Here is a 20184-nt window from a genome sequence, read left to right as displayed (position 1 = left end):
ATTACAGAAGTCAAATCAGAGCAAATAATTGTGGTTCAGTAGCTACCTGCTGCCTTGGCCATTCAAAACAAGGGCGACGGCAGGGGGAGGAGAGAAGCAGCAGGTGCCGCACAGGTAGCTCTTTCCTGGGTTCTGGCAGAAAGGGAAAGCGTCCTCTCCTCACTAGAAAGACTCCGAGCAGAGTTGGAATGAGCAATCAGTTGTCATTTTTTATTTTTCACTCACGAGATGAGATCAGTGTGCAATAACGCTAGGAATCGTCATTGAACGAAGACATATTTTCGATTTCCAATCCTGTAGAGCTTGGCTGTCTTGCCTTGTCTTTGAGTTAGAAGCTGAATTACTTGAACACAAATGCTTTGAAGATTCGAAGATATCAACACTCAGGGTTCAAGGACATGCTGGGATTCTTAGAATGATTCACGGACTGCACGTGCTTCTAGAAGTCTCCCCTCTCTGGGTGTGTGGCACACCTTGGCGCACACGAGTACAGGTAGGGAGCAGAAGCTCACACCATGTCTTTTCATGTCTTCGTGGCTTTCCACCCTCGGAATTATTTGCTTTTGCTCATTGCACTCCAATGTTCGGATGCATCTTCTGGCTTGAAGCCCCCAAGTGTCACCGCCCAGCCTGGGAACAGCAACCCTCATGCGCGCTTGGCTGCTGCCAGCTCAGAGCCAGAGGAGAGGATCTCTGTCTTTTCCCTGGATTATGACTATGTGCAAATTCCTTATGAGGTCACCCTCTGGATACTTCTAGCATCCCTTGCAAAAATAGGTAAGTCCTCACACACCTGGTTCTGGGATTTTTACCTAATAGTTAATGCCTGATAAATGGTAGTTTGAACTATTACTGCTTTTGCATAATAATTCTGTTGGGTCAAAGGCATTGCTTTTTATGAAACCGTTTAATGCTTTGGGGTTGTGCTTGAAAATGTAAGAGCATACTTTTGGATCCAGTTTTATCTCAGTTCTTTTCTAATTTTAGAGCGTCAACCATCGGGTATTGTTCTGCAGGTAAAAATTCTTCAATTCGATGGCTTAAACAATACAAAGAGCAAAGCAGGTAGCCCTCAGAATGTTGCAGGTTGGAACTTTCAGGAGCTGCCTAATGACGCTTCTGTCAAACACACTTCTTTGATTCTTGGCCCTGAGAGCATGGACTTCCTCAATGGGCCCCTTTGTTTACTCTTCAGAAGTGGCGGATGATCCATGCAAATGGAGAGAAAGGAAGAGCCAGGGCACCACCGGCTACATTCACATCACTGGGTGGTAGGCTGTGGCGCATGTGAGAGAGTATGGATCCCTCAAATATTCGTTCACAGCTGAGCCAAATGGAGAGTCAGTGGGGGCACCTGTGGTTTCTTTTGCAAAATAAAGAGAATTTGAGTTACTGGATTCAGTTTGAATCAAGTGTTCTTTGTCCTAATAAACTAAAGGAGTGGTTTACACTCTGTGACTGTTTATCTCGAATTTCATGTCCTTCCCTTCTTAAAATCAGCTTATCCTAAAGGTGGAAAATTGATACAGTTATCTCAGTTATTAAATTCTCCTTTGACTCACTTATAAGCTTTATTGAGTTTGAGAAAGTTTATTGTACCTTTGGAACCATGGGGGCTTTGTGGGCTAAGTCTTGGGCTAGTAACTTCAAGGACATTGGTTTGAGATCAGCTGCCACTCCCCAGGAGAAAGATGAGGCTTCTGAAAAGATGTCCAGCCTTGGAAACTCTCAGGAAGCGTTCTATAAAAACAAAAACAAAACCCACTGCCATGAGGTTCTGCCCGACAGGGCAGGGTAGACTTGCCCCAGGAATTCCCTAAACTAACTGTGAATGCGAGTAGAAAGGCCAGCCTTTCTCCCTCCGAGGGCTGTGGCATGTGTTGGAATCAACTCAGTGGCAGTGGATTTGAGTGTTGCTATTGAGATAGAATCTAGATAAAACATTCCAATGTTCATTCACTTTTTTTTCCCTCTAGGATGAATGTGAAATATAGGTTGAGTGATGAACCTTTGGCCGTTAGTTTTTTGGTATCAGGATTATGGATTTTGTCTATTTTTTTTACCGCCTTTTCCAAGGATCTGAGGGATCCTGTTATGTTCGTTAGCTGCTTCTTTCTAAGTGTTACTCACTTTGACTCAGTCAACTCTGAAAACGGAATGGAGTTTGTTTGTCTTCAGATCTCTGGACGAATGTAAGGTGATGTAATGGTCCTGAAACCATTACACAGGCTAACATGATTTTTAAGAAGTAGTCAAATAAATTTAGCCTTCCAAATGGATATTATTTTCAGTTCAGACCTCACAGTGGCATGCCTTAAATGAGACTGAGAGCAACCTAGGTAATTTTCCTTACAAACATGCTAGAGAGTCTAGCCTTCCCATCTCCTACCCCTTTCCTCTTTGTGGAAATGTGTAAACTGGCATGGGAATCAGGAAATCACATCTGTCATTTGCTAGCTAAGCACATTGTCTTTATAAATCTCAGTTTGCTCTTCTGTGAAGTGATTCTAAGGCCTCTTTTCAGTCTAAAGTATTGCACACGTGAGGAGAATATTTGATCAAAAAAAATCTGGTATAAACTATCAGGAAACATCTCAATGCAGAAAAGGTGAATTTCATCTTGACTTTTCTATTAGTATACAATAAAGTTTCTCGCCTAGAGGTGCTGTGTGTGCCCAGTCACTATGCGGACTAGGAGTGAGAAGCATTGTAAGGACACAGTTATTTCTTTCACTCACTGCTATCAAATTGATGCTGATCCATAGTGACCTTATGGGCAGGTACAAGTCCTCCTTTGGGTTTTCAAAACTGTCAGTCTGGCCTGGCATAGAGAGCGGAACTACTGGTGGGTTCACACTGCTGACCTGTGCTTTGCAGTTCAGTGCATGGTTCACCAGGCCACCAGGGTCCCTCAATTCTCCATAGACCTGTTGACCGGCAGGTTCTTGAAGCCCTGGTGAGGCGGTGGGATACGCACTGGGTTGCTAACGGCAAGGTCAGCGGTTCTGAGGCACAAGCTGCTTTTTGGGAGAAAGACGGGACTGCCTAGCCCCAGAATGATTTAGTCTTGGGAGCCCAAAGGAGCTGTTGTCTCTGTCCTGTAGGGTTACTATGAGTCAGAATCAGCTTGCTAGTAGTGTGTTCAGTTATGCTTTGTGTACATGTTTATACAATTCAACACATTTTTTTGAAATGAAAATAAATAATTTAAACGAGATAACAGTCACACTCACTCACCACCATTCAGTCGACAGGGCAGGGTAGAACTGCCCCTGTGAGTTTCCAAGGCTGTAACTCTTTATGAGAATAGAAAGCCTCCTCTTTCTCCTTCAAAATAGCAGTAGAATTTTTTTTACTTAAGGGTAATTTCATATCTGTTAATACTCAAGAATTTGGCTTATTTTTCTCCTACACACAGACATAGGGGTAAGAAAAGGAGCCCATATTCATTAAATACATAGCTAAATACCAGGTACTAGCTAATAGTTATATATATAGCATTTCCTTTCCCAGGGCTGAAAAAAAAAGACCTATTAAACTTTAATACTAAGCAACTCATATGTTTGGTCTTCCAAATTCTGTGTTAAAAGACCTGAATCAGGATATAATTAGTAGTCACAATTATTGTCATTCATTATTTTATTCATTCATCCTATCAAGAAATATTTACTGAACTCTGGTACATTATGTAAGGAAAGGTAAGGACCAGAGTAACCCCAGGTCCAGAATCTAATCATGAAGACAGGTAACCAAGTATGGCTGGTAGGTAATCTGACAAGAGAACATTAAAGCTATTTGTACATATTTTTAAAATATTCATTTATTCATGTTGTAAAACAAAAGTGTCATTAAACCAAGATAATACAAATCATGTATGACTTTTCACAATTTATTCTTTTTTAGTTCAAATTCTTAAAATATTCTAGAATATTCTTTAAATCATTTGACAGTCCGTTCTTATTATTTCATCTTTTGAGAAAGGCATTTATTTTAAATTGGTGGCCATTTATGTTTCAGATGTTGAAATTGTAAAATCTCAGTAACTGACTCTAGCATGACAAGGGAGAGATTTTAAAACTATAACATAGATGATGTATAGCCTTTGTTTTTCTAGTCTCATACATTATCCTACCTCATATGATGTGCCCATTGAGTTCCTTTTATGATGCCCAATTTATGGGCGTGTAGCTCCTTCCTGCAATTGCTGGTGTTGGTAGAGCTGGGATTATGGCAGGTGGGCAGGTGTGTGTCAAAACCATTCCAGTAAACTGGATTCCTGCAAATAGGAGCAACATGGGGAGTCAAGGAGGCTGAGAAAAACCATCCTATGGGCTCTTCCATCTTGAGGGAAATGAAACTGTTTAAAATAAGCATTAGGAGCAAAACAAGAAATCCTCAGGAAATGCAGAGTCCAAAACTTCAGAAGAACTCCTGAGTCCAGGGAAAGACGTTCTCTCCAGAGCGCAGATGCCTTACATTAACCTTGATGCCATGGGACAGTGGTGTCCATGAGAAGAGTCTCTCTTGGTAATAATTGCATTCCATTGCATTATCTAGCGTTGAAAGGCGAATGGAGAAGTTCAAGCAGAGGACAGGAATGTCCAGACTCTGGATGACAGAATTTAAGACTTCCTAAAGAGAAATCCAATAGCTCCCCATGTGCTGTATCAGGAAGACCACCCCCCTGAGCCTGGAATTGGCTATTTGTGACTCAAAGGCACCTGCTGTGGTGCTGACCCTTTGAGCTGCTAACTGTAAAGCCACACATGGAAACCACCAGCTGCTCCAGGGGGAAGTGGGGTTTTCTACTCCTGCAAATAATGACTTTCTTGGAAACTCACAGCGTCCCTCCCACCCTGCCTGACAGGCTCACTGTGAGCGGGCATCCACTGGACGGCAAGGAGTGTGGTTTCCTGTCCATTCTCTAGTTCCATAGCATTCATCCGTTCTTCTCCCACTACTCCTCCCAATTCAAAACTGGCCAAAAGAAGAGCAAAAGAATTTCAAAAGTGCTGGGTGAATTACTGTGGCATCTCTTTTTTTGCATTTGAAATTCTCCCCACATAAAATGTCTAGCATTTTGTTGTCCAAAACAGACAAACAAATTCATGCCATTGCACTGATGCTGGAGAAGAAAGTCTTATCTTTCTTCCACAGAGTGGAGGATGGTTTGGAACTGCTGACCTTATGGTTAGCAGCTAAATGCTTAACTCGTTGTGCCACCAGAGCTTCTCCATCTTGTTATACAACTATGTAAGTCCTTCTTCAACAGCCTGTTCAAAAAACAAACAAAAACTAAGCAACCTGTTCAACTTCTCCTTTCCATACTTCTCAGAGGAATATTAAATCATTCATTCATTCATTCATTTATACACCTAGAGATTCTTTCAGCAGATAGATCAACTAGTGTGGAAAGGGCAGCTTGATAAGGACTTAGGAGAGAACTAGAGGTGTGCATCATTGACTCTCAATTTCTATTGTTTCAATATTATGAGAGATAAATGATATTCACACAAGAGAACAGATAAGGCTTATTACTGTTTGACAGATACAGATAAAATATTACTACATGAAGGGCAAGGTATATTACTTCCTTGGGAGGAGTTTGGGAAAATCTAGAAGGCCTCCAAATATGAGCAGGACCAGAATCGGCAGAGGAAAAGGACAAAGCAGCCAGCAAGACTAGCATCCGACAAGATGAAGGGAATGCTGGGCAAAGAACGTTTGACTGGCTACAGTGTAGGGTGTGCAAAAGTCATGGAGCGTGTGAGATAAACTGGGAGAATGCCCTGTCATCGCCGTTCATCCTCCGAGCATTCCCCATACTTGTTGGAATAGTCCATGTTCTAGATTATTTTAGAATATTTAGAATATTCCATCTTTTGGGTTATTTAGTCCTGCTTCTTTGCTCAGGTCTCACTAAATGTTCATCAGAGCAGAAAACATCCTTGCAAGCATCATTGGTCTTCCACGTTGCATTGCTTAGCAGAGTGCATCGTTTGATCTTTGCACATGGTGCCTAACAAAGACCCTCACTTTAAAACCCTGGAGATGTTTTGCATGTCTTCAGAATGTTCGGTGGCAAATGAGACAGATACTCATGACAAGAGAAACCTGTCTGACAGCTGTGTTGGGATAGATTTGAGGACTGAGAGAGTGAAATTCGATATATGGAATATAACACAGTGCCAGCATATCTCAGAGATATTATGTTTGTCCTCAGACTACTACAATAAAGTGAATATCACAGTAAAATAAATCCATATATTTTTGTTACCTGGTGTATGTAAAAGTTATGTTTATGGTATAGTATAGCCTATCAGATATGTGTTATAAAAAAAACTTTGAAATATTACAAGGATTGCCAGAATCTGACACAAGAGATGAAGTGACCCACGATGCTATTCAGGGCCCTTCCTACAATAGAACCACACACTTGTTCGTGCGCCATCCTCACAAGTGTTGTTGGGCTGAGCTCATTGGTGCAGCCATTGAGCCAATTCTTCTCTTTGAAGGTCTTCCTCTTGGTGATAACTCCCTGTTTTGACAAGTCTGATGTCCTTTTCCAGCAGCTGAATCCCTTGGTAGGATAACCAAAGTACTAAAGATAAAGTTTCACCAGCCTTGACTCTTAGGAGCATTCTGACTGTACTTGATCCAAGATACATTTGTGGTTTTCTTCTAGCGGCCCATGGGCCTTTCCATATTCTTCGCCAGCATCCTAACTCAAATGCATCCGTTTCCCCATAGCTCTCCCTATTTCATTTCCTAACTTGCACATGCCTATGAGGTGAATGAAAAACCCATGGCTTGGGGCAGGAGTAAGTTAATCCCCAAAGTGAAACCGTTACTCTTCAGAACTTTAAAGAGGCATTTTGTAGTCGATTTGTCCAATGCAATATACCATTTGATTTCTTCCCTGACGTTTGCAAGAGCACTGATTGTGGAGCCCAGTAAAATGAAATCCTTGGCAACTTCAGTATGTTCTCCATTTATCATGATGTCTGTTGGCCCAGTTGTGAGTACTTTTGTATTTTGTGTGGGTTGTGATTCCTACTGAAGGCTGTCATCCTTGATTTTCATCAGCAAGTGATTAAGTTCTCTCTGTCAGCAGGCAAATCTGCATCATGCGCACGTAGCAGGTTGTTAGTAAGTCTTCCTCTGATCCTGATGCCTTGTTCTTCTTCATGCTAGTCAGCTTTGTAAATGATTGTTCTCAGCACCCAGATTGTATATGATTTTACACCATGCAGGATTTCTTGTTCTGCATGCATGATTATTTCTTCACGTACAGGTTCCACATGCATACAAGGAAGTGTTCTGGAATTCCCATTCTTCTCAATATTATTTAGAGTTTGTTATAAATTCCACAGATGAATGGTTTAGTGTAGTCAATAAAAACATGCAAACATCTTCCTGGGATTCTCGGTTTTCAGTCAAGAGCCACCTGACTCAGCAATGACCTCCTCTTCTAAGTCTGGATGACATTGCCGGTAGCTCCCTGGTGATGCACTGTTGAAACCATTTTTAAGTTATCTTCAGTTAAAATTTTACTTTCCTGTGATACCTTTGATTCTGTCCCATGGGTTCTGCATTCTGTTAGCTCATCTTTCTTTGGGATGGGCACAAATGTGGATCTCTTCCAGGTTCACCAGGGAGCTCTCATTCAATTTTTTGTCACAGATGGATGAGTGCTTCTAGAGCTTAATCACCTTGCTGAGCCCTTTCCATTGACATTCTGTCAAGTCCTGGAGCCTAGTTCGTTGCCAACGTCTTCAGTGCAGTTTGGATGTTTTCCTTCAGTACCACTGGCTCTTGATCCCATGCTCCCTCCTAAAATGGTTGGACTTCAATCAATGATTCTGGGTACAATGACTCTGTGTTTTCCTTCCATATGGTTTTTAGGCTTTCCGCATCATTCAATATTTTGCCCATAGAATCCTTCAATATTTCAACTTGAGGCTTTAATTTTCTCTTCAGTTCTTTCCGTTGGAATATGCTGAATATGATGTTCCTTTTGGACTTTGAATTCCAAATCTTTATCCATTTCATTACTCAACTTTGTCTTCTAAAGCTGCCCTTTGAAATTTTCTACTCAGTTATTTTACATTGTAATTTTTTCCATTTGCTTCAGCTACTATCTGTTCAAGAGTGAATTTCAGGGCTCTCTTGGCATCCATGCTGGTCTTCGCTTTCTTTCCTGTCTTTGGGGTGACTTTTTGCTTTCATCATTTAGGACGTTCTTTTTAAAAAGTAGATTTATGGATGTATAAGTCACATACCATACAATGAAATGGTTTCGATATATTAAAAAAGAGTTGTGCAATCGATTTAGAGCCTTTTCTTCATTTTTGTATTCATTGCTATGAGTTGCATTTCCTCCCAACCTTCCTTTCCATAACCCTAAGCCATTTATTCTAGTGACTGTTTCTGTAAATTTACCATCCTATATCTCTGATAAATAAAATCCTTGTGTTATGTTCTTGATATCATCCCATAGCTCATCTTGTCTGCTGTCATTAGTGCTCAGTGTGTCAAAACAGGAGCCCTAGTGGTATAGTTGGCAATGCTCTGCACTGCTAATGGCAGGGTCAATGGTTGGAATCTACCAGACAGTCTATGGGAGAAAGATGAGACTATCTACTCTCATGAAAATGTATGATCTTGATGAAAAACCCAAAGGTACAGTTTTACCCCTTCTATAGGTTCACTATAAATTCAAATCGGCTTAATTGGTTTGTTGTTTGGGATCAAATATATTTGGGGGATGTTCTCTAAATTCAGGAGGTATAGACTCAAGATCATAATCTGGCTCGTGGGAACTTGTTTAAATTTCCTTCACCTTCAACTTGTACTTTCATGGGAGCAATTGATGATCTGTCAGCCCTGGACCTTGTTTCGGCCACTGATGTTGAGCTTTTCTACTTGCTCTTACCACAGAGAAATCAGATTTGATTCTTATATTGTCCACCTGACGAAGTCCACATGTATAATCGCTGTTTATGTTGCCGGCAAGAGGACTTGCCAGAGTCAAGGCACCGGAGATGAGTGCTGGAAGTGAGCACGTGCTGTGGAGAAAACGGGGCGCACCGAGTGCTCAACACAGGGTTGCCACAAACGTTCCATTAAAAAAAAAAATCAGTATCTACAATATGCCAAACAGCGTAACATAGTAAAATGAAGTGCGCCTATAATCAGAAGAAGAAATGGGAAGGTGCTAAATAAAAGCATTAGTCAGAGAAATAGAGAAGCATGTAACTCATGAGGTAGAGAGCTGACGGAAGGAAGGAGATCACGGTGAAGGAAAGGATCCATGATAATGGGATATGATTTTCCTCCGGGGGTGCTGACCAAATGGCAATGTCATGGTTTAAGTAAAGAAAACAAAATAAAAGATCTCTTTATTATTATTACTACTATTGTTTTTTCGAGTGGGGAATGGGACTTGGAAAGGAAATTCATAACAAGGGGAATTTGGGGTGACTTTGCATGAAATAGAAGTGAGTTTACCTGGCTGCAGAAGAGTTTTTCCTCTCCTCTTTTTCCCTTATGTACCCTTCACATCCCGTTCAGAGGGAGAAAGTAGGCACAAAGGGAGAGAAGGATGACTGGCTAAGGAACAGTGCTCTAACTGCACTGCGCCCCATACGGAAGGTGCTTGATCCCATTTAAAGCCCATGCAACAATGGACCCAATCAGTACTTTCTGAGGCTCAGAAATGACAAAGATGAGACAAATGAAAGTACTTCCTATGCACACCCATCTCATTGATTAGTAGCTAGAACAGTTCTATTTGCAAACGCCTTCATTAACCTCTGCCCTTCCACAGGGTTTCATCTTTACCACAGACTGCCCCATCTCATGCCAGAAAGCTGCCTCCTCATCATTGTTGGAGTTTTGGTGGGCAGCATCATCTTTGGCACGGACCACAAATCACCTCCTGTCATGGATTCAAGCATCTATTTCCTGTATCTCCTTCCACCCATTGTTCTGGAGGGTGGTTACTTTATGCCCACCAGGCCCTTCTTTGAGAACTTTGGCTCCATCCTGTGGTGGGCTGGACTGGGCGCCCTGATCAATGCCTTTGGAATTGGCCTCTCCCTCTACCTCATCTGCCAGATCAAGGTTTTTGGCCTCAGTGATGTTAACTTGCTGCAAAACCTGCTTTTTGGTAGCCTGATCTCTGCTGTGGACCCCGTGGCTGTACTGGCTGTATTCGAGGAAGCACGTGTTAATGAGCCACTCTACATGATGATCTTCGGGGAGGCCCTTCTCAATGATGGGATTAGTGTGGTAAGATGCCAATGACAAATCCCCTAGAGGAGCTCAGGAGTCAGGAATATGGTTAAGGATAAGGGGCTGTCCTTGAAGCTAATGGGCAATGTCCAAGTTTGGCTGGGCTGTAGTGGGACATGGGCAGTTTCAATCAGTATTGTGTGTCCCAGCTCCTGGTAACTTTTCTTAGGACCTGCATTGTGTACAGAAATGCCCGCTAATGTAGCTGGTCACTTGCTAGCCAACTAGCTCCTTTAATGAAAGAAAAAGGACAAAGGAGATATAATTCTGTAGTTTGATCCAATTTTTCACTCAGCAAGCACAGCTGTTGCTAAAATACTTCTGAGTTTCCCCATTTTATTTATATGCATTGTTTTATTTAATGCATCTCATTAGAAAAAAGTTAAATAAAATACAATAATAGAGGGAGAGAAGACACAGCAAAACAGCTTGCTTCTATCAAACTCAATTACATGACTCACATAGAGAAAGTAAGTTAATTATTTTTCCCTTAAAATTTCTTCTGGAAAGGAAGCAAGAGTAGCTAACAGGCTACCTTAACTCATAGTCCTAGAATCTAAAAGAAGTGTGTAGGTTGTTGTTGCTTAAATATGAGGGGATACCCCTCCACTTCTCGCAAAACAAAACAACAACAACAAAACAAACAAGCTTCACTGGGCAGAGCTTAGTTGCACACATTCTTCCTAAAGGCGAGCATTGCTTTGAGTTAGTGCACCCAGTGGCATCACCCGGGAAGGTTCTCTTTGGTTACAGTGAATTTTTTCATAAAAGCACTTTCACTTGAACCTCATTTTTTTGTGATGGCCAATTTAAGAGAACAGCTTGCAGCTGTGAAATTTTATTTCCTCCTTGGGAAAAATGCCACAGCAACTTGTGATGTTGAGCAGAGCTTACAAGGAGAGGACTATGGGTAAACCTCAACTGTACAAGTGGTTTTCTCATTTCCCAAATGGTGAAACGTTGATTGATGATAAACCTCATTCTGGACCTCCATCAACTTCCCAAATGGACAAAACTGTTCACTCATAGTACATTTAGAGTTCGTTCTACCAGGTCAGATTGTTAATCAAGCTTTCTATTTATAGCTTCTAAAAATATAGCATAACAGTGTGTGACAAAAAAGGCTTGATTTGTGGCAGACAAGGGACTGGTTCTGCCACCACGACAATGCACCTGCTCATGCAGCCATTTTTTACCCTTAGTGTTGTTTAGTGAAAAAAAACCAAAAACATAGCTTTGAAAAAAATTCCATTTTGGGGGTGGGTGGGGATACCCCCTCGTATTCCGAATTAACTAGACAATTGCTCAGCTTCAACCTATTAATTTAAGCTTCTCATCGCATGGTACTTTATGAGGCTTTATACTGTTCTTATTTTAAATTTCTATCACATCAGTTAAATGATGCTAAAATACATTTTCACTGTAAAAGCATCACGCAAAGTAAAATGCTGCAGCATAAAACATAAAAACCTCTCCTTACCCACACCCTCTTCCATGGAGCTCCTCAAGAGGCAATCACCTTATCAGTTCAGTCTTTGCTCCCCAATCTTTATAGCTGACACCTGCATAAGGATATAGATTGCATTCTTCATTTCAGAAAGTTTGCATCTTGGAAAGCCCTGTGGAATCCAGGTCTCCTCTAATCCACCTGTGGTCACCATGAATCCAAATCTAGGGGACTACAACTGCTTTAGAGGTGTTTAGTGCATTTGATTTTGCATAAATGAAGGAGGATATTAATGTGTGCAGTGCGCGGACAGAACAAGTCTTGGAGTTCTTTCTGTGCCTTTTCAATGGCTGCATGATATTTCGTAGATTGGACTTGCTATAGTTTATTTAATCATCTCTTGATGGATATACATTAAGCTTGTTTTCAAATGTTCACTCTTCATGTTTCAATGAATATTCATGTTTCTGGGTATATTTCCTGTTGTCTGAATTTTTATTAGCTATAGTCTTCTAAGTAAAATTTTTGTGTTAAAATCATTTTCATGTAAAATGTTAAAAGAGCTTGCTAAGGTTTTGCAGAACATTTAAAAAAATTGAATCACATTCACATTAACAGTGTATGGAATATGTTTCCTTGAGTCCTTGCCCATGCTAGAGAGTTTTCTTTTTATAAAAAATCATTTTATTGGGGGCTCATACAGCTCTTATCACAATCCATACATACATACATTGTGTCAAGCACATGTATACATTTGTTGCCATCATCATTTTCAAAACATTTTCTTTCTACTTCAGCCCTTGGTATCAGCTACTCAGGTTTTCCCCCCCGTCCCTCCACTACCCTCCCTCCCTCATGAACCCTTGATAATTTATAATTTTTTTTCATGTCTTACACTGACCGATGTCTCCCTTCACCCACTTTTCTGTTGTCTGTCCCCTGGGAAGGGGGTTATATGCAGATCATTGTGATTGGTTCCCCCTACCCTCCTGGTATCATTACTCTCATTGGTCCTGAGGGTTCTATACGTCCTGGATTCCCTGTGTTTCCAGCTCTTATCTGTATGCTTGTACATGCTCTGGTCTAGCCGGATTTGTAAGGTAGAATTGGGATCAGGATAGTGTGTGTAGTGGGGGAAGCATTAAAGAACTAGAGGAAAGTTGTATGTTTCATTGGTGCTATACTAAACCCTAACTGGCTTGCTAACTAGTTTTCTTAATGTTTCCAAATCTAATAAGCAAAAATATTATTTCTCATCTAGGTTTTAATTCACTCACTCTCGCTGACATTGGGTTGATTCTGACTCACAGCGATACTATAGAATAGAGTAGAACTGCCTCTGTGGGTTTCAGAGACTGTAACTTTTTATGGGAGTAGAAGGCTTCATCTTTTAGGACCATTGGTGGCCTGGTGGCTATGCAGTAGGCTGCTAACTGTAAGGGCAGTGGTGCCATGCCACCAACTGCTGCACAGGAGAAAGCTTTGTTTGCCCAGCAAGAGTTATTGTCTCCGGAACCCACAGAGGCAGCTCTACACTGTCCCACAGAATCGCTATGAGTCAGAATCGACTCAGTGGCAGTAGTTTGTGGTTCAATCTGCATAATGATACTAAAGCATTTCTCAATTATTGATGCTTCTTAATATCTCTCCTGGTTCATATATTCAGGGATATGATAGATCCCTGATACATATTCGGGGAAGTTCATATATTTTGGGATGCCAGAATTTAAAAATATATAATATATATTTATATCCCAATTTTAAATTTTAGCTAAATGATGAACAGCTTTTAGTTGAAGTTTGTCACAATTGCAGGCACATATTGAGATTTGCACACAAATTGAGTTATAGGAACGCATTAAATTATCTGAATTTTAACTGAATGATACATACAAGTCAAATGCTTCTTCCTGTTCCATTGCTGATTTTTTTGTAATGGAGTCTCTTATCCTATGACATTCATAAAAAATTATGCTTGGGGAGATGGCACCTGACCATATAGAATAAGCGACCATTCCATTTTGTGGTTTTCCTGCTTTTATATTTCATGATTTAATTCACCTCTGCAATATTTTCATTCTAAGTGCTTTACGCCAAAATATATAGTACAAGGTTAAAAACAATCTTTTAAAAAATCATTACTGTCAGAGGCAGATTCAACAAGTGCAGTGGGTCCATACACTCAAGGGAGAAGGAGACTAATTAATTTATAGGGAGAATTCCCACTGCAGATACAAGAGGCTAGGACCCTCAGGCCTGGGCATGCTTTCCTTTTAGGCCAGTTCCATAAATGCTAAATTGTCAGACAGTTGATTGCAGGCAAACACAGGAATGCAATGTTTACTTTCTCAGAGTGCGGGTTTCACGCTTGGACTTCAAAATCACCCTGTGGACTTGAGGAGTATTTAGAGGCCCAAGCCCCCATGCAGACTGATTGTCTCAGAATCTTAGAGAGTGGGACCTTGGAATTAGTGTTTTTAGCAAGTATCTCAGAAGGTAGATGAAGTGTGAGAATTACTGGTTTATTGTTTTTAGGGGGCAAGAGTGCAGTGGGTCTTGATTTAATGTAGTGGTCTACTTAAAACCAGAATCCTCACATCCTTCTCAAGATTGGCCTAATTTAGTCCCTGGGATCTTTCATTGTCATACTTCTGGTACTGAGAAGCTCCTCCTTCGATTCAAAGATCTCTGGGTTGCTATAAATAAGTGAATGTGCTTGGCTGCTAACAAAAGGTCGAAGGTCTGAACCAATTCAGAAGCATGTCAGTCTACTCTGAAAAATTGACTGCTGAAAACAGCCTACAAGGAAATCCATCCTTTCAAGGAAGCCCCCATTTGTCACCAGGCTTTGGAAAGGAAGGCCCTGGTCATCCCAGCATCTCAGCAAGTAAGCCCCCAGCTAGCCCCCAGGTATCCCTGTGCGCCAGAAAGTTAAGCCCTGTCCATTTTCATGACCTTGTAAGGAAGGTTCTGTCATTCTCTCACCTTGACAAAGGCGCCCCTAGTCATCTCCATGGCATGGTAAGGAAGGCCCCAGGCATCATCATGTCCCAGCAGGGAAGGCCCCAGGCATCCCTTGTCCTGACAAAGAAGGCACTACCTGTTCTGTGCCTTGGAAAGGTAGACTCTCTCTGTCCCACAGCCCAACAAGGAAACCCTCAGGCATCCCCACAGCCAGACAAGAAAGCCTCTGGTAGTCCCCACACCTTGGGAAGGAACCCTCTAGCTACGTCCATGCCCCAGCCATGAAGCTCCTGTGCTTCCCCACAGCTCTGCTAGCAAGGCCCTGGCCATGCCCCAAAACCATCCAGGAAGTACCTGGCTGTCCCCTAAATCTGGAAAGGAAAGCCCTGGCTATTCCCAAGCCCCAGAAAAGAAGCCCCCACCGATTCCTCTACCCTGGCAAGGAAACCCCAGGCTGTCCCTGTGCACAAACAGGACAAAGCCAGCTATTCAGAAAAGACTCAGGAACCTTCTCAACACTATTGGTGCAGAAAGGCAGTCAGTCAAGGTCCAAACAAGAAAAACAGGCATACAAACACGTAACACCCAGATCCAGAGGAAAATCCTGAAGACAAGACCCTGAAACTACTAGAAATAGAATTCCAACAATTGATGGTCTGGTACTTTCCATGGATGGGGGAAATATTCCAGAGAACAAGAGAAAGAATGTAACAACTAGAAACCCAGCACCAAATAGCCTTCCAGAAGATAAATAGCAAAGTAATAACATGAGACAACACAGAGGGGAAAAGAACCAAACCCAATCACAGAATCAAAGCAACGGAAAGCGGAATTAATGAGCTTGAAGACAACTTCCTCAACGACAATCTATGAGTGAAACAATCAAAACAATAAGAAATAAAGCCAAAGAATGCCTAAGAATTATGTGGAAAAGTACAATCTATGTCTCATTGAGATTCCAGAATAGGAAGTTACAAGCACAAAAATGTCCACAGAGAAAATAGTATAAGAAATTATAGAAGAAAACATTCCTAACACCATATAATAGGAGAAAACAACTATCCAAGAAGCTGAGAGAAACTGAAAAGGGATAAATTCGAAATGATAAGCATTGTGACATATTGTAGTTAGAGTCTCTTACATCATGAAATATATATTTATGTTAAAGTCTCTTATATCGTGAAATAATATGTATATCCACACAAACCAACAGTCTTATATTCAGAAAAGGTATCTCCCAAATATGAGGGAGAAAAAAGAGTATTCCCAGACAAGGAAAAATGGAAGGATTTGAATCAACAACCACAGCAGAAAAATATGAGAGAAGCATCCAAATCAACTCCCAAATGTCAATACACTGAAAACAGTATTCAAAACAGCACAGAAAGATGAGAAGAACAAATAAACCGATAAAACCGCACATAAACACAAAAGAAATGGCCAAATTATGAAGTAAACACATGCATATCAATAATGTTGCTGACTGGTAATAGATTAAATACACCCCTCAAGACAGAGAGTAACAGACTGGTTAACTGAAAGAGGCCTATCAATGTGCTGCCTACAAGAAATACACTCACCAAACACACAAAGATAGACTAAAAATAAAAGGATAGAGACAAATTTACTAAGCTAATGGGGAAAAAAGCAGAAGGGCAAGGTTAATCATCGATCAAAGAGACATCAAGTCAAAAAACATCATGAAAGGAAAATGGGCACTGCATAATGAGAAGACAACAAAATAATAAACATAAACACCCAATGGAAGATCCTCAAAACACACCAATAAAACCCTCATAAATTTGAAGAGAGAAATAGAAAATGAAGCAATAACAAGGAGACACCAACACGCTACTCTCAAGTAAAGACGCGTGATCATGAAAGAAACTCAGTGAGACACAGAACAGCTAAGTAGCACAATTAACCAACTTGACCTCCTAGACTAAATCCGGCCACTCTACCCAATGTCAGCACAGTGCAGTCTTTTCCAGTGTACTTGCAGTAGTCTATAGGAAAACACGCGTGTTAGATCACAAAGCAAGTCTTAATAATTTTGAAGATATTGAAATTCTACAGTCCACTTTCTCAAATCACAATGGAGTAAAACTAGAAAATCAAATGCGTGGAAACTGAATAACACAATACTTAAAATAACTGGATAATAAATGAAGTAAGGGGTCAGACTTTAAAAATAATTGAAACAAATGAGAATGCTAAACAACATACCAACACCTTTGATACACAGCAAAAACAGGAATCAGGAATTTATGAAATCAACACAAATATAAAACAGCAGAACACCAACATAAACGCTTTAACTCAACACTTTCAGCAACTAGAACAAGTGCAACAAAATAAAACTTTAGCAACCTGGAGAAAAGAAATCATAAAGATTAGAGTGGAAATGAATGAATTTGAAAACAGAGAAACAATATAAGAAATCAACAAGGCAAGCAGTTGGTTCTTTGAAATGATTGGAAAAATAGAAAAACTACCGGGAAACTTAACAAAAGAAAAGAAAGAAGATTCAAATATCTAAAATTAGAGAGGAAAAAGGGTGGCATTGCAACAGAACCAAGTGAAATAAAAAGAATAACGCATTCTTGTGAAAGACTGACTGCACCCCAACAAATTGGAAAGCCTACAGGAGATGACTGGATTTCTAAAACCACCCCATCTCCCCACATTAGTGCAGACTGACACAGAAAGTCCCGACAGACCTGTCACAAAAGAACCAGATCAGGTCACCAAAAAACCCCCAAACAAAACAAGTGCAAGACCAGCTAGTTTCCCTGGGGGATTCCACCAAGTATTCAGAGAAGAACGGGCACCAATTCCACACAGACTACTTCAGAAGTCAGAAAGCGGACAGGAAACTTCTGAACTCAATGTATGAAGAGAGGAGACCCTGAGACCCAAACTGGCAAAGGCACAACAAAGAGAGAAAACCACAGATCAACATCCCTTATTGACATAGATGAAAAATTGGCAACGAAATGCTGGCCAAATAGAATCCAACAATGTACATGTAAAAAATACACCACGATCAAATGGGATTCAAATGAGGTATGCAAGGATGATTCCACAGTAGGAAAAAAAATCAATTTAATGTACTACGGAAACAAAACAATCAAACAAAACAGAACCACGTGATCATATCAATCGACATAGAAAAGACATTTAACAACATGCAAGACCCATTTTTTATTAGAAAATAGGAATAGAAAGGAGACTTCAAAAGACAATAAAGGCCTTAAATGAAAAACCAATAACCAACATCTTGCTCAATGGGGAAAACTTGCAAACAGGAATGAGATAAGGATGCTCCTATCACCACTCTTACTCAGTATTGTCTGAAAGTGTGAACTATTAGTGTGAATTATTAGACAGCAAAAAGAAATAAAAGGAATCCAAATTGGGGGGAGGGATGGAGTGAAACGTTCACTATTTGTAGATTATATGATTTTATATGCAGAAAACCCCAAAGGCTCGATAAAAAAATTCTTGGAAACAATCAAAAGATTCAGCAACTTGCCAGGATATAAGATTAACATGCAAAAATCAGTAGGATTCCTAAGTACTATCCCTGTATACTAATGCAGAGAGCTCTGAAAAACAAATAAATAAAAACAATACCATTTACAATAGTCACACAAAAGAAGAAATACATAGGAATAAACCTAACCAGAGAATAAAAGGTTTGTACAAAGAATACTATCAGACACACACAACTACAAGGAATCAAAAAATACCTGCATAAATGGAAGAATAATTCATGTCCATCAGTAGGAAAGCTTAACATAGTGAAAATGTCGATACTATACCTAGCAATCTACAAATACAGCATGATTCCAATTCAGATACCAACCAACAAGGAAAATCGGGACAAACTTAAGGACCCTATTGCAAGACATAGATGTACTATCAAACATCACGCAGGAAGCACACACAAGGGAAAACAGAATTGATAACTAGGACCTATTAAAAATAAAGTATTATGTGCATCAAAAGATTTTATAAAAAGAAGAGAAAGAGATTCCCCAGAATGGGAGCTGGGTGGGGGGAAATCATTAATAATGACACAATAGACAAGAAACTAATCTCTAAAATCTATTGAAAACTGCAATTCCTCAATAAGGGGAGGGAGATTAATCCAATTATAAAGCAGACAAAGGACATAAACAGACATTTCTACAAAAAATTATATATAAGTAGCTAATAAAAACCCATGGAAAAAATGCTTACAATCACTAACCATCCAAGAGCTACAATTAAAAACAAGGATGAGATATCACTTACACCAACAGTGGCAACCTAGGTCAAAAAAGTAGAAACCAATACATTCTGGAGAAGATGGAGGAGAGATTAGAACTCATATACTGCTGGTAGGTCTGTAAATATATGCAGTCATTGTGGACTTTGGCACTACTTCAAACAACTGGGACTAGAAATTCCCTATGAGCCAGCAATATTTCTTCAGGGTATATACCATAAAGAACTACCAGCCATTCCATGAACAGCCATGTGCACTCTTGTGTTCATCGCAGCACCGTTCACAGCAGCAAGAAGTAGGAAACAACCCAAATGCTCATCAGTGGACAAACTGATAAGGAAACTGGTACATTCGCACGATGGAATACTAGGCTTCATAGAAAAACCATGCTGGAACTGGAGAGCATGGTGCTGAGTGAAGTTCGTCAGGCACAAAAGGACAAAGACAGTCTGAGACCACTACTATACGGATGAAAACCTAGACAATGACTTCTGTATCAAAGGGAGCAGGCTTTGGAGGTTCCAAAGAGGGGAGGGCAATTGTGAGAAGATGAACCAACCAATGGGCTGCACTGGAAGGTGGACAAGGACCGACCTTGGTGCAAGGGGGAATGGAGGTCCACAAGAGGGAGAGGAGAAATCAAGGGTCGGGTGGGATAAATGTTGAGGTGGTGATTAGAAAGCTGTTTGAACTGTCAGATGCAGAGTTCACGTGATGGTCTGACATGCAAACCCCCACCTAACTCACAACAAAAAAATTTATTTAAAAGAAAAAAACAAGGCACCTATGAGATGGCGAAACCTAGGTCCAAAAGTCAGCTGAATCAAGGGCAACTCTTTTTTCTTCACGTTTTTTGTTTTCTTTTCATTTACTGTCATACTTTCAGTCACAATGAAGGACGTGTTCTTATCTAGGAAGCCATGGGACCTGCAGGCTACCATCTTCATTTCCCAGAAGCTCCGTTCATTTCCAAGTTCTTTGGGGATCCCTTGATTACTATTATGGTCAATAGTGACAATGAAGCTAAGAGTGTTTGCCTATTAGAACATCAAGGTTACCTATCGGCAGTCCAGTTTGAGTTAGTTACCCAACTCTTCTTCATAAATCTTTAGAGAAGCCTAGAAACCTCTTTCTTTCTTTCTTTCTTTCTTTCTTTCTTTCTTTCTTTCTTTCTTTCTTTCTTTCTTTCTTTCTTTCTTTCATT

At 40.4% G+C, this 20184-nt stretch overlaps 1 protein-coding gene across 1 annotated transcript in view; it reads left to right on the top strand.

Moving 5' to 3' along the window:
• Positions 1 to 239: 239 nt before the first annotated feature.
• Positions 240 to 20184, top strand: part of SLC9A4 (solute carrier family 9 member A4) — an 86429-nt gene continuing 66484 nt past the window's right edge. The window contains exons 1-2 of the mRNA XM_045283821.1: positions 240 to 777; positions 9830 to 10293. Coding sequence (XP_045139756.1) covers positions 516 to 777; positions 9830 to 10293 — 726 coding nt within the window. The 5' untranslated portion in view covers positions 240 to 515. The remainder of the gene's footprint in view (positions 778 to 9829; positions 10294 to 20184) is intronic.

This window comes from Echinops telfairi, unplaced genomic scaffold (assembly GCF_000313985.2).
Source record: "Echinops telfairi isolate 266 unplaced genomic scaffold, ASM31398v2 ScPeMD7_7467;HRSCAF=8505_1, whole genome shotgun sequence".
Taxonomy (NCBI): domain Eukaryota; kingdom Metazoa; phylum Chordata; class Mammalia; order Afrosoricida; family Tenrecidae; genus Echinops; species Echinops telfairi.
This window is presented reverse-complemented; position numbering and strand designations above follow the sequence as displayed.